The sequence below is a fragment of the Trichosurus vulpecula genome, chromosome 4, assembly GCF_011100635.1.
Source record: "Trichosurus vulpecula isolate mTriVul1 chromosome 4, mTriVul1.pri, whole genome shotgun sequence".
Lineage (NCBI taxonomy): Eukaryota > Metazoa > Chordata > Mammalia > Diprotodontia > Phalangeridae > Trichosurus > Trichosurus vulpecula.
The window spans coordinates 160,597,787-160,613,124 of record NC_050576.1 but is presented as its reverse complement, the minus strand read 5'-3'; the positions used below and the strand labels follow the sequence as shown (position 1 = coordinate 160,613,124).

General features: G+C 43.2%; 1 protein-coding gene across 2 annotated transcripts; it reads right to left on the bottom strand.

The window, feature by feature from the left end:
- Window positions 1-221: 221 nt before the first annotated feature.
- MRPL24 (mitochondrial ribosomal protein L24) lies at window positions 222-6,660 on the bottom strand. Of its 2 annotated transcripts, none has more exons than XM_036753503.1 (6): window positions 6,560-6,660; window positions 2,459-2,643; window positions 2,272-2,367; window positions 1,960-2,063; window positions 1,348-1,478; window positions 222-478 (listed from the first exon to the last, which is right to left on the bottom strand). In XM_036753503.1, the coding sequence occupies exons 2-6, from the start codon at window positions 2,639-2,641 to the stop codon at window positions 342-344; spliced, it is 651 nt and encodes a 216-aa protein (XP_036609398.1). In that variant the 5' UTR covers window positions 2,642-2,643; window positions 6,560-6,660; the 3' UTR covers window positions 222-341. The 2 variants fall into 2 exon arrangements, with proteins under 2 accessions (XP_036609398.1, XP_036609397.1); XM_036753502.1 differs by having other exon boundaries at window positions 6,484-6,638.
- Between the last annotated feature and the right edge of the window lie 8,678 nt (window positions 6,661-15,338).

Sequence of the window (15,338 nt, the reverse complement as noted above, 5' to 3'; positions counted from 1 at the left end):
TCATCTCCCCTTTCTGGTCTTCTGTTTCATCACCTATGAAATAAACCAGGTTGGCCTAATATTCTGACCTTCCTTGCCACCATGCCAAGTGGCCCAGTGGGTCCCCGGGGAAAAAAAAAAGAGAAACCTCTGACTATTCCAGTACAGCAGCATTGTATCACTGGTGCAATGGAGCTCAGCCACATCCCTTTATTCTTCCTACAAGGCAGAGAGCTACGCACTCATCACAAAATCCTTATCTTTATTAGACAGCAGTAAATTTTAGAGCAATTCCTCAGACGCCCAGGGTCATGATCTTGGGGAGAGGCAGTGCTGCCAAGAAGACAGTCCCCTCCATAGCTTTAATACCAGTAGACTTTCCTGTGCCTCCGAGTCTCCACGATCCCCATTGCCTCCATCACCTCTTCTCCCAACGTCTTCAAACAGGGGACATAAGTTCTCTCCAGAGCATCTTCCACGGATGTATCTTTGGGGCCATCTGTAGAGCCAGCATAGTTACATTAGGGATACACGAATTGCAGAATCTCAGAGTTGGAAGCTTAGAAGCTGTCTAGTCCAGTCTAACTTAACCTGTACGTGGGCAGAAATCCTATCAACCACATACTTTAAAGTGCTCAACTGCCTCACTGCCCACAGTGGCGAGCCATCCTGCTTTTGAAGACTGCTCATTGCTGGGAAGTTTTCTTCCTATTGAACCAAAATCTGCCTCTGGAAATGCCCACCACTGCTCCTGGTTCTGCTCTCTGAGACCAAGCAGAACAAGACATTCCTCCACCAGCCCACCTAGAGATGCTGTCCCAGCCCCTCTATTCCATCCTCACTGATTTTCCCCTAACTCTGCATGTTTCTTCGGATCCTAAAGAGAGAGAAGCAAGAGAAGGAAAGGGGAAGAGGATAAGCATTTATTAAGTGCCTACTATGTACCAGGTATTATGCTAAAAGCTTTACACACATCTCATCTGAGACAACTCTAGGAGGTAGGTGTTATTATCATCCCCATTTTAGAGTTGAGAAAAAAGGCTGAAAGGGGGTTAAGAGATGCTGAGGATCACACAGCTAGACTGGATTTGAGTTCAGGTCTTTCTAACTTCAGGCCCAGTGTACCACCTGCTACCACCTAACGGGAAGGAGATTCCCAGTCTTCCAAGGTGATACATGTCATCAGCCTCTCCAAATTCCACTTACTCCTATTCTTTCTTTCACATTAATAGCTTTTAGATAACTAAAGACCTGTAGTACCAGCCCCATGTTTGTACCAGTGATGCCTCAAGCCCTACCCCAAGAGACTCCTCACATGAAAAGCTACCTATCCCTCTTAAGTTCTGTCTTCTATATAATCTGACTCACCAATCCACTGCTCAGGGATGATGCCATCGGGTCTGGGGAACTCAGGCTTTGGGATGATCCTTCCTGTCCTCAGGGAGACTCGTACACGCTCGCCTTCCTCTGTAAACCTCCATTCCACTTCAGTTGGCTTCCTGCAGGGAAGGAGAGTGAACCAAGTTTATATGGCCCCGCATTCTTTCTCCAACCACAAAGAATCAACTTGGCAGAATGTAAAAAACTGAATTCTTCAGACTCCTGAGAAATCCTGTGTGATGTCTAAACATTCTCCTGCTATAAAGCTAACACTTCTCCTCTTGTTCTCCAAAATGGTACCCCTGTTCTTTGCCCCAGGCAGCATTTCCTGAGGTTCTGTTTCAATCCAACCCCACAATGATCATTCTGATTAAGATGTGAGAATTGGCCATAAAGGCTCCTCATTTTAGAGATGAAGCTGAGGCACAGAGATGATGAAGGGCTTGCTTAGGGTCACACAGCAAGCAAGTGCCTGGAGCAGGATTCAAAAACCAGGTCTTCCTGACTTCTTAAGTCCAGTATTCCATCCCTTTCACCACCTAGAAATGCCAGACTCTTGCCCTCATGCTCCTCCAAAAGGTCAATGTCCTGCCCTCTTGCCTGTCAGCGGGATCCACAAGCTTGACCTGGCGGAAAAGCAGGGGGGCTTCACTGGGGATCATGGTTCCCCTGTAATCCTTGCTCCTGCCAATGTATCGGAAATGCTGTGGGGAGAGAGGTGGGAGAAGTCAGAAACCGATATGAGGAAGCCCCTCCCACCTCTCCCAAGGACCATCCCAGGAGCTGAGAGACAGGGCCCAGCCCTCAAACCCTCCCTTTGCTGTTATCAGTGATTGATTTTTGGTAAAGAAAGGGGCAAAAAAGTGAAGCTAACAGAACTCAATGCAGAAGGTCCCAATCCCCACTACTTACCGTGTTCAGTCCTTCTAAGACAACCCAGTTCCTCTCCCTGATGATCTGAACCACTTTGCCCTGCTTTCCAGCATCTTTGCCTTCCAGAATCTCAACCTGTAGGTACACAGTGTCAGGGGAGGAAGAACCTCAGGCCCATTCTCTCCTTTGCTCCAACATCCATATCTGTCAGCCCTGCATTTCTCACCGTGTCCCCACAAAACACATTCCAGGAGTCCTCAGGTATAGGCTCCACAAGGACTGGACGTTGCCTTCTCCAGGGAGGGTTTCTCCTCTTGTCAGCCATCGATCCAGGTCGGCTCATTCCATAGCGGTAGTTACGAGGCAAGCTGGCCTTGGCTGCCAAGGCTAGCAAGGCTGACAGACGCATATCTGGAGGTTGGAAAGACAGTATGTAGGTGAAAGGAGATGAGAACTGAACACTAATATCAATTAATTGTCCAGACCAGAAATGGCATCAGTCAACCCAAGGAGCAGAAGCCATGAGGTAGAGGGAACCAAAAGGGAGGGTGAAAGCTGATGAGACAAAAAGTTGTCTCTAGCCCAAAAGAAACCTCAGGATCTCAGCTAGAATGGATCTAAGAGATCATCTAATCTCCTATTCCATGTAAGATACCTTGCTCCTCAAAAGCTTCCGACAAATGATCAACTGGCCTCTGCCAAACATGGGAAATTCACTACATCTCATGAGACATCTGCCATTTCCAAACAGCTCTAGTTAGTGGTGGTTTTTTTAATGAGCTCAACTATGTCTAGTAACTTACCCAGTGCTTCTAGTCTGTCATCTGAACCTAACCCCTTTGTACAGAACAACTCTTCAAATACCTGAAGAAACCTGTCATAGACTCAGTCAATCATTTATTAAGCATTGTACTGTGTGGTAGGCCCTGTACTAAGTGCTGGAGACACAAAAGAAAGGCAAAGCCTTCAGACAGCTCCCAGTCTAGGGCAAGAGAACATGTAAGCAACTATGTGCAAACAAGGAAAAACAGAAAATAATCCACAGAGGGAAGGCACTAGAATTAAGAGGGACTGAGGAAGGCTTCCTGTAGGTGAAATTTTAGCTTTTCAAGGAATTTAAGAGGCTCAAATTAGGGGGGGAGAGCATGGAAGGCAGAGAACAGGCAGAGAAAATGTCTGGAGCTAAGAGTTGGGTGTCTTGTTTAAGGAATGGCAAAGAGGTCAGCATCACTGATCAAAGAGTACATGGGGGGAAGGGCTCGGTTATGATAGGCTTTGAATGACAGATATAATTTTGTATCTGATCCTTGCTATTGTTTGTCCTTCTTTCTAGAAGAGGACCATGACATCAGGGAGGCGATGCTGACATGCAGGAAAACTGGATTTAAGTGAGGGAGGGCTGTACAAAGTCACCAGCCTCACTTTCTCCTCCTGAGGCATCGGGGCTCAGTGGCAAGATATAGATCAAGTTGACTGGAGATGGCAGTGGGAGACCTTGGCCTTTTTAAGCTAAAGTCTTTAACATGTCTCAGTTTGACTGAGGCAACACCCATCCAGTGATTAAGGCTAGGTAAGAAATGAGGCAGAGTCAAAAAGAAAAAAAAATCAATCTGGGAGGAGCCAAAATAAACAGTTGCTATTTACATTCACTCTGAGCCAAACAATGACCAAGTGGAGCTTGGCCTGGGACCTACTGTTGGGCCATCAGCACGAGCCAGGGTCTCCTACTGCATCCAGGGCCATCTCCAGTGGGCCTGATCTATATCTTGCCACTGGATCCAGATGGCTCTGGAGAAAAAAGTGAGGCTGATGACTTAGCACAGCCCTCCCTCAGTTAAATCCAATTCACTTGTATGTCATGGCATCACCTCCCTGATGTCAATGAGGGACAAATAACTTCTGTGAGTAGTAGTAGGAACCACCCCACTGGAGACCCAACTGGAACTGGCCAGTTGGACAACACAGCTTTTTTTTTCTTTCCTTCCTTCCTTCTTCCCGCTCTCCCTTTCCCTACCCTCTGTCCACATAGGGTATCATATCCTTACCTGCAAGTGCTCTGCCAAAGGAGTGTAAATTTTGATCCCTGAAACCTCAATAGATACCTTGGAGTTTACTGGCTAGATGTCTTTCTTAAGGACCATACCTTAAACCCAAGTTACTCTGGCCCTCATTGATTGGCCAACAATAGATCCCAGGCCAAGCCCCACTTGGTCATCGTTTGGGCCCTGATTGGCTCAGAGTGAATGTAAATGGCAATTGTTTCTATTTTGGCCAGAAACCTTGAGGGTCTTCTCTTCCCAGAAGTAATAGGGAGCCACTGGAGTTTATTAAAGGAGGGAAGAGGTTGATGGTCAGACCTATGCTTTAAGAAAATTGCTTTGGTGACTGAATGGAGGATGGACTAGAGTGAGGAAAGAATTGTGGGAGGCAGATCAACCTGTAGACTATCTCTTGTCTAGGCCCTGAATATGAGAGCTGGAAAGAACCTCAGAGGTAATCTAGTCCAGAAGCATCAAACTCTAATAGGAAGCGAGGCCACTAAACCATACAGAAGGATCTCTGTAGGCCACATGTTGACTTGGTTTTAAAATATACTATTATCTGTTTTATTTAGTTAACTATTTCCCAGTTACTTTTTACTCTGGTTCAGGCTGAACTTGGGAGTGTTGTTGACCCCTCTGAACTACTACATCCTACAACAGAAGAGGAATCTGGTAGTATGTGGGAGTACTGGACCTATAATCAAAGGGGCGGTGGTAGTAGTAGTAGTAGTAGTAGTAGCAGCAGCAGCAGCTGTTGTTTAGTCTTTTCAGTCATGTTCAACTCTTTATGACCCATTTGGAGTTTTCTTGGCAGAGATACTGGAGTGATTTGTCATTTCCTTCTCCAGTTCATTTTACAGATAAGGCAAATAGGGTTAAGTGACTTGCTCAGGGTCACATAGCTAGTAAGTGTCTGAGGCCAGATTTGAACTCAGGAAAATGAGTCTTGCTGACTTCAGGCCCAGCACTCTCTCCATTGTGCCACCATTCAAATCTTATCTCTGATATGACCTTGGGCAAGTCCCTTAACCTCTGGGTTTCCATTCCCTGTGAAACAGAGGAGTTACACAAGATGATCTCTACAAGTCCCTTCTAGCCCTTAAGTTGATGATACTACCATACATCCTAAGCATCCACATCTTTACTTCAAGACATCAAGTGAGGGGTAACCCACTGCCACAAATAGCACCCAGTCCACTTCTGGATAGCTCTATTAGGAGGGTGCTTTTTTGGACTACCTTAAGCCTAAGTGTGTTTATTTGCAACTTCCACCCATAGCTTCTGTTTCTGTCTCTAGGGCCAAACAGAACAAGTGTAATCCCACCTTTTAGCCTTTCAAGTACTTGAAGAGAGCTACCATATGTTCCTTCTGAGCTTCCTCTTCTCTGAGCTAAATCCCCAACTCCTCCAATCAATTCCCCAGTGGAATCATTTTAGTGGCCCTCCTCTGAGGGACCTTTGGCTTATTAAAGTCCTCACAATATGTCTGCCCAGAACTAAACACAATACTTCAGATATGGTGTGACAAGGATAGAATATGTTTCGGGGTAGATGGGTTGAGTTCTCTTACAGGCATAGAGCCATGGGCCTGGAATCTGGAAGACCCAAGTTCAAATCCAACCTCAGATGTGGGGCAAATCTCCTAATCTCTGTGCCACGTAAAATGGGGTTAATAACAGCACCTACCTCCCAGGGTTGTTGTGAGGATCAAATGAGATACCTGTAAATCGCTTAACCCGCTGCCTGCCACATAGCAGGTGTTTAATAAATACTTGTTTCCTTTAATTCCTTTCCAATTCTCAAATTCTGTGATTCTGATGACTTTATTCCTATAAGACACCGCAGCCCCTGGCTTCAGACTAATGTAAGTGCTGGAGGAGATGGCCTCTAAGTTCCTTTTCAGCTCTATAGCTACCACCCCATCGCCTGAATACCCACAATTTCGTTGGCAAGAGCCATCCAGCCTCCATGGGAGAACGATCTATTTCTGGGGCAGCCCCCTCCTCCCAAAAAACCCGCGCGAGGAGGGGAGGCTTTCCCTTAGGCCATCGAGTCCCTCCCCCGGCCTCCGTCCAGATAAGCGGTAGGTATGGGGAAGGGTAGGAAAGAAAGACCTTGTCCCCTTCCCTCCATCCTGCTGTCAGATGTCTGTAAAGGTCTGGCTGACCCTTCCCCATCTTGGCACGCTCAGGATCTCCAAGCACCTTACCCTGATATCCCGGGGGCAAGGACCCTTCTCCCAAAGGTAAATCAAGTTCCTACAGAAGATAAAAAGGAACAAGTACCGCCTCCAGCCCAAATATCAGGTCGCCTCAACTCCAAACGCTAGGGTACATTCAGTTCCGACTCCGCCTCTCACCTTCGCACGTGGGATGACAAAACTGAGACGCTTGGCTTTCTGGGCAATGTTGGGCGGCGAGGCAAAGGAAGCTGAGTGGAAGATCGGGTCTCTAGGCTTGCTGGTAATTGTAGTCCACCGCTACTGAGCATGTCGGGAGCAGTAGTTGAGGAAGACGTGGTGAGATCGGAACACCGAGGTGCACCTTGGGCGTTGGAGTCTCGGCCTAGGCGGAACGGGCTTCCTGGTCCGACGAATTTCTGCGCATGGCCTAAGTTGAGGTGCCTGGGGATTGTAGTTCTACGCGGAGCAAAAAAAGCTGCTCCATTTTCTAGGTGGTGATGGCTGGGTAATTAGGGCACATGGCGAACCAACTTCTGCATCCTCCCTCCTCCATCGTCCCGCGCCTCCCAGACTCCTCAGTTCTGGGATGAGCCTTCCCATAAAGGGGAGGAGGGAGGCCAGGACAGAACTGGATTCATAAGGGAGGTACAGTGAATTCAAAAAGCACTGGAACTGGAACCCTAGAACCTGTACCAGTGTGGCCTTGGGCAAATCACTGAATTTAACCGGGTTGTAGTTCCCTCCTCTCTTAAGTGAGGACGTACATGTCTTCTCAGGCCTCTTCTCACTCTGTGATCCGATGGGAGAAAGCGGAGCTAGTGCTCTCTCTCTCTGTCTGTCTCTGTCTCTCTCTCTCTCTCTCTCTCTCTCACCTGTAGGCTTACAGAAAGGAAGATACTGGTTCACACATGGCAGTTCACACTGGTCACCAACGTTACCAACCAGGCACTCCAGTGTTAACCAGTAAACAGGCTTATTAACCTCTGAAATCCTCTCAGCTTCTCAGATGCTGTTGTATTTCATTCTTCCTTCTCCATCCTTTCCCTTTACCTAGTTACCAAGTTCATCTCAGGTCCAACCCACCCTCTGTTCCCACTGCTGTCATCACCTAGCCTACAAGGTGGTCTTCCCGATCTCTTCCTCTCTTCCAATCCTTCTTTCATACTACCACCACAATAGATTGTGTTTTGTTGGGGTTTATAGATCTATTCACATTACTACTGTCTCAAAAATCTCTAATGACTCTTGATTGGCTACCCAGTAAAAGTTCAAACTCCTTAACCAGCATTTAAGACCCTCCTGCCTCCCCCTCCTCCCTAAGCTTTGTATCACACCCCTCTACTTACTCTGCACTGCAGCCAAACTGGACTTTTCAAATGTCCAACAAACTAACACATCCACTACCTCTTTACTGCTCCCCTGTGTACAGACCCAACCCAAACCACATCCCCAACCCCATGCCAGTTCACTGAATAAAGACAGCTTAGTTCAAATGCTGCCTCTTCCAGAAAGCTTTCCCTGATCATCTCTCAAGATCTCACATAACACTTTAGCCGCACTTCTCTTGCTATAGTAACAATAACTCATTTCTATAACCCTTTCATGTTTACAGTGAAGGACCCCTACAACAATCAGGGAATTACTTAATGCAAGAATTATTACCCCTGCTTTATAGAGGAGGAAACTGAAGCTAATCCTAGTGTCAGAGATGGGCTTCTAACCCAGATCTTTCCTGACTCCAAATCCAGCCCTCTTATGCTGAATTTTGCTATTAGGCATTGTTTTGTTTAGTTGTTTCTGTGTGTGTCATTTCTTCTACTATATTGTGTATTCTGTTATTTGGAGTTAAAAACCAAACAGAAAGCCAATCTGAGCTCTGATTGTGGCTCTGCTCTTTATCAACTGTGAACTTGGAGGAATTAAACTTCTCTGAGCTTGTTTCCTCATCTGAAAAATGAGAATAATGTTCTACCTGGATCACAGGATTGCTGTGAAGATCAAATTAAATAACTGAAAACAAGTGCTTCTTAGTCATAAAGTACGATGCACTATTTACGAGAGCAGGGATCATCTTCGTATTTCCCTTAGTGCTCTCCTTAGTTAGTCTGTCTCCAAAACAGAGCATCCCTTAAGGTAGAGGCAGGGCTATTGTCCTGGTATCAGCGTATGATCTGTGCTACGGCAAGGTATGACAAGGACTTAGGAAGTAGTGGGCAGGCGAGAAGTAGATCTGAGGTTCTTCCTCAGTAGAAGCATACCTGGAACCTTAAAGGATATGGAGTGACTATCTGGCAGAGGCCTCAGTGGAGAAAACGTGATTCTCCAGAGATAGTCTTCAAGAGGAAGGGGAGTGATAAGACCCATGGCTGTTGATATTTTTATACAAATGGATAAAATATGAATAATCAAGGTGAATTAGTGGTCAAAGAATCATGGAACTAGGATCTAGTCCAACCCCTTTGTTTGACAAATGAGGGAACTGAGTCCTAGGGAAGTTAAGTGACTGTCCCAAGGACACAGAGGTAGTAAATGGGAGAGTTAAGATTCAAACCCAGGTTCTGACTCCAAATCATTATTCTTTCCACTGTATGACTCTTCCTCCTCTTCTTCCCAGGGTCACACTGTTAGTAAGTGTCTGAGGCTGGATTTGAAGGCAGGTCTTCCTGACTCCAGGCCAGGTGCTCTATCCACTGTGCCACCTAGTGAGGTCCAAATCTCAGTCACATCCCCCCATAAGCCTGTTTCCTCACCTATAAAACAAAGGTGTTAGATTAGCAGGACCCTAAAATTCCAGGGATCCTTCCAGACCTAAGTCCTCTAATCTTATGACTCATTAATGAAATACAGCTATGAAGAATTTAAAAAAATGTTGGTGATCTGGACCTGTGATTTCACCAGTACAATGGATTATCAGTGTGGGGACTTGCCAAGTAGACAGGCAACTCTTTTATTTGTCATCTTAGCTAGTTGCCTAGGCACCGAGAGGGTGGGTGACATGCCAGTCATGATACAACAAGCAGATCGCCTCTATTGGAAGCTGGACTTGAACCCAGGGGATTTCTCTGACTCCTGGTCCGGCACGCTCTCCATTACATCATGCTTCCTCTCACCCAGAAAGATATACTTCATTCAAAAAGAATAGACAAAAGAGATGATTAAACAGTACTATTATTAGAATAGACTTATGCATATCTACATTCCAGACAAACTGGATTATGAGCTATTCCCTGATTTCTGTGTTCTATCTCAAACCTCCGTATATCTTTCTTCAAGATCAGCTAAGGTGCTATCACCTCAGGGAACACACGTGTGCATGGGCACACGCGCGCGCGCGCGCACGCACACACACACACACACATTATTAGGGTTCTTTTTCCTCAAATTATTTTGTATACATGTTGTATCTCCCCGAATTTAACCTAGAGGAGAAAGACTGTTTTGTTTTTATCTTTGTATGGCAAACCTAGCACAAGACCTCCCTGTAGTAGGTACTTCCCCCATGGTTTGTTTTGCATTTTGTTTTGTTTGTTTATCTTTTATTTCATTGGTTTAGGGAACCCTCACTATCAATGCAGAGCAGCAAGTGTTCTGCGGCTTACTGTCTCACCAGGTATTCCTGACCCTAAGACTGCTGTTCCACCGTCTTCAGTATAAAGATCTGAGTCTGACCAAAAAGGAGGGACTCGTTGCCAAAATAGAATTGATTTTAAATTTCATGATGGCTTAGGAAATCTTTCTCTAAGGCACACTTTAGATTTTGGGACTGTAGCTGAAAGGGATCTTATAGGTCATGTGGTTTGCATTATTTTACAGAGGAAGAAACTTTAAAAGGGTTAAGAGAAAAAATAGATAGGATCCCAAGACCTAAAATTCTATATGGAATGTAAACACCACAAGACTGGAATGGTTTAAAAAAATTCTAAAAACACAAAAGCAAATCTTTCTAATTAAACACAGAAGGATTGGTTTAAATAGACCTGTGTGGATGCTCAGGAAACTGACAAAATTAAGTAGAGTCTTAAGGATCATAGTTTTTGAGCTGGAAGAGACCTCAGAAGCCATCGAGTTCAACTCCTCTCATTTTATAGATGAGGAAACTGGGGCACAAAGGAGGTTAAGTGACTTGTCCAGAGTCACACGGCTAGTAAGTATCTGAGGTAGATTCCTGATTCCAAGCCCAGTATCCATTATACCACATTGACTAGCTTAAAGGAAAGGGTTGAGACCACTTAAGATCAGAAGGTAGTAAGATCAGTGATGAATCCTAAGTAGCAGGATTCAACAACAAATCCAACAAACATAAAGGATAATGGAAAAATAGAGACAAGAGAGAACTACTCAACTCTCAATTTTTCTTCTAATTTCTTTACTAAAACAGAAAGACATCATGGTGTAGCAAAAAGATCGCTAGCCTTGGATAGAATCCAGGAAGACCTGGATTCCAATCCTGCCCTCTGAAATCTACTAGTTGAAATGACTTGGGCAATTCACTTAACTTGAGATGCAGGCAACTAAGACTTATCTCCTAAGTTATAGCCAAGTTGTGACCTGCCTTAGTTAAGGAGATTCCCAAACCTGTAAAATCCAAGGTTTTTGAAGTATTAATATTTCTCTACTAAAAATGATCATCAGACTGGGAAGACTAAAACAAAAATGGTCAATAAGGAAAAGATAAGTTAGGAGATGGTAATAACAACTCACTCATATAACACTTTTAAGGTCTGTGAAGCCCTTTCCTCACAATAACCTTGTGAGGTAAGTCACACAACTGTCATTATCCAGATTTTACAGATGAACGAAGACATGGAAGTGGAAAGAGATTAAGTCATTTGCCCAAGATCATATAAATTTCAGAAGCAGGATTAGAACTCAAGTCTGACTCCAAGGCCTACAACTATGTTTTAATTTAGCATATGAACCTAGTTTGACTGATTCCAAACCTGACACTATTTCTATTGATTACAGAATGAACCTAGGGGCTCTCAATGAGTAACCGAACAGGGATCAATGGATTTAGAGCTGCCCAGAGCCTTAGAAGTCACCCACTCCAACACTCCCCTTTTACATCTGAGTTAATGAAGCAACAAGAAAGGAGCAGAGGCGAAACTGGAACCCGGGTTCACAGCACCATTCAAAGGTACAGAAAGAATTAATGGATAGAAGTGTTGAGCTGCTATTGAAAATTTATGAAAAGGTCATGGTACAATGGAAAGACCACTGGCTTGCTCTGGAATCATCAGAATTAGCTTCAGATTCTACCTATCAAGTTTACTGTATGTCTTGAGCAACTTCACAGCCTCCTTCGGTCTGAGTTTCCTCACCCATTAAATGAGGGAGTTGGATAAGATAAAAATAATAATAATAAATAGTTAACATTTATATTACACTTATTATGTGCCAGGCACTGTGCTAAATGCTTTACAATTATCACCTCATTGGATCCTCACAACAATTCTGTAAGTGCTACTATTATCTGTGTTTTACAGATGAGGAAACTGAGGCACGCAGAGGTTACATGACTTGTCAGGGTCACACAGCTAGTAAGTGTCTGAGGCCAGATTTGAGCTCAGATTCCTTTCACTTCTAAAGCTATGATTCTCTGAACCTACCCTTGGGGTTCAAAAAATCAATTGTACAAGCATAGGACAATGAAGATATGACAATCTATGTGGGAAGAAAAAAATCCAGAGACTCTGAGTCAGTGTATTTTGAGTCAACAATGCGACAAGGTGGCCAAAAAAGTTAATGTGATCTTTCCCAGAATATTACAAGTCTTCCTCAATAAGATCTGAGGCCACTCAAAAGAGACTGACTTAACAATTGGCACGGGAAAAACAAAATAGATGTTCAAGAATGCGTATTGTCTAAGCCAGAGGTGTCACACTCCCAGCCAGCAAAATTCCAAGTGCAGGGAGAGCCATATTAAAATATAATTGGATGCAATGATCTAAGACAATTCCAAAAGACTAAAGATGGAAAATGCTATCTACATCCAGAGAGAGAACTATGGAGTCTGAATGCAGATCAAAGCATACTATTTTCTCTCTTTTTTTCCTTTCTTGTGGTTTTTTCCTTTGGTTCTGATTCTTCTTTATGATATGACTAATGTGGAAATATGTTTAACATGATTATACATGCATAGCCTATATCAGATTACATGCCATCTTAGGGAGGAGGGAGAGAGGGGGCAAAATTTAGAACTCAAAATCTTATAAAAGCAAATGTTGAAAACTAAAAATAAATAAATAAAAAACAAAATAAAATGTAATTGGAAAAATGTTTAACAAAATAAAACAAAAATACAATAGAATATAGATAATGTTAATTTGTGGTTTTCTAAGTCAGAATGTGCTGCAGGAATCTATTTGAGTTTGATACCATTGGTCTAGGCTATGAATGCAGTTGGATGGCCAATCTAGTGCACAAATGCACATGTATATATGCACACACACATGCATTTTACATGTGTACATACATGTATTGTGCATGTATATACATATGGAGGAAGACAGTGGGCCTAGGCCAGAATTGAATAAAAGAGAATGGCAGATTACATTTGGAAAATTGTGCATTTCTTTCGATAGTTCTAAATTGCTCCTCTCCACAAAGACCCTTAAAACCCAACAATCACATTTACTGGGGACTGACAGGGCCATTGATAGTTGGGTTGCACCCACCACATGGTGCAGCAAGGAGGCTCTAACAAAGGATATCTTCATTATCAGACCTCAAACTATGTTCCAGTGCAGAAGTCTCAAAACTATGTGATACTGGTTAAGCAACAGAAAAGCAGACAAGTGGAACAGACCAGATAACCAAAAAACTGAAAAAAGTGAAAACAGTGGCCCAGGGTTTGATAAATAAATTATTGGGCAAAGGATGTCCTTTTTGACAAGAACTTCTGGGAAAACTGTAAAGTAGTTTGGCTAAAGTTAAGCTTAGACCAAGATTTTACACCATGTAGCACAATAAGGCCCAAATAGATATGAGACTTGAACATAAAAGCCCACACCATTAAAAAAAAATGAAAGAACAAGATTAGGTACCTGTTACAACTATGCCTGGGGGAGAATTCTTAACTAAATAAGCAACAGAAATCATAAAAAATAAAACAGAAAACGTTTACTACATAAAATTAAAAAGCTTTTGGCCAGTAAGATCAATGAAGACAGAATTGGAGAAACAGTAAAGAGGAAAATTATTTGCAATATATGTAGAAATATGATAACCAAAGCGTGTAAAGAATTGGCAACAAATACAAAATATAAGATACCAAGTACAATCCCCCTTAAGATATGTGGTCAAAGGATATGAACTGTTTTCAAAAGAATTGTAAACCATAAGTGATCACAAGAAAAATACTACAAATGACTAACAGAGAAATATAAGTTAAAAGACCTCTGAGGTTTCATCTCACACTCTCCAAATTGGCAAAGATGGCAAAAGATGGCAGAGAAAGAGCACTAGAAAATGGGCATACAGATACCCTGTTGGTGGAGTTGTAGAGGGGTCCAGTTGCTTTGGATTTGTTTCCATATCCTTTGACCCAGTGATCCAACTACTGGGCACATATCTCCAAGAAAGTCAAAGACAGAACCCACAGGCATATATATAGCAAAATATTCACGGAAGCAGTCTTTGGCAGCAAAGAAAGTAGATGCCCATCAACTGAAGGATGGCTGAAAAAACTAAGGTAAAAATATAGTAAAATATCATTATGCAGTAAGATGCAACAAATATCAACATTTAGAGAAATTTGTGTGAATGGATGCAGAGCCAAGAGATAAATAATAATAATTAGAAACAATAACAATGTTAATGAAAAGATTGCAAAAAGGAAGTTGAATTCTGAGTAATGGAAAAAAACCAGTGTAAGTCCTGGAGATGAGATAAAGTACACCTCCTCCCTTACTACAGAAAGGTGGGGGACAACTATGACAGATTACTGTATGCATTATCAGATGTCACTTTGGCTTGTTTTTGACACAAGGGAGGCTTTGAGGGGCAAGACTGTGATGAAAAAGATAATAGCATCGGTCGAACATACAAAACTGGCTATCTTCAAAGACATGTAAGTTTAGGAGAGGAGGTGAGCTGGTCACATAGAGAGAACAAAAGATAACAGAAGACTACTGGTATGTACAAAGTGTAGATATTTAAAGGTAGGTTGGGGCAGCTAGGTGGCACAGTGGATAGAGTACTGGGCCTAGAATCAGGAAGACTCATCTTCCTGAGTTCAAATCCAGCCTCAGACACTCACTGTGTAACCCTGGGCAAGTCACTTAACCCTGCTTGCCTCAGTTTCCTCATCTGTAAAATAAACTGAAGAAGGAAATGGCAAACCACTCCAGTATCTTTGGCAAGAAAACCCCAAAGGGGGTTATGCAAAATTGAACACAATTGAAAAATGACTGAATGGCAAAAAAGAAGGTGGTTACCCCAAGTTATCCCTGTAACATGGACAAGAACCATCCAAGTTGAGGTGGATTCTGATCTGTATCTATGGAAATTACCTAAGTTGGTGGGATCACAGATCCATGGACATTTTGAAGAGGTAAGGTATAATCTTTGGCTACACAGAAGTGCCCAGAGTGAGGAAGACAGTAATCCTGTTCTATATGGTTGGCCCTGGTCAGACCACATCTTAACACATTCGGGTTCACATGCCACATTTTAAGGACAATGGCAAATTCCTATTTGTTGAGGTTCGGGGTGGGTGCAAATCAGGGTGGTGAGACTACAGACCTTGCCAAATCAGAGTTGTACCCAGGTGAGATGGGCAGCTTTTGCAGTGGGTTACGCATCACCAGAAGCCTTCAAATATATGCTAGAATGAGCCCTTGCTGAAGTTATAGACAGAATTTATTTCAGTTATAATAGGT

Excerpts from the sequence above, each read along its gene's own strand:
- MRPL24 (XM_036753503.1), bottom strand. The coding sequence starts at position 2,641 with ATGCGTCTGTCAGCCTTGCTAGCCTTGGCAGCCAAGGCCAGCTTGCCT. Across the intron at positions 2,064-2,271 it reads TCTTAGAAGGACTGAACACG|CATTTCCGATACATTGGCAG; the intron begins GTAAGTAGTGGG and ends CTCTCCCCACAG. Across the intron at positions 479-1,347 it reads CATCCCTGAGCAGTGGATTG|ATGGCCCCAAAGATACATCC; the intron begins GTGAGTCAGATT and ends CTGGCTCTACAG.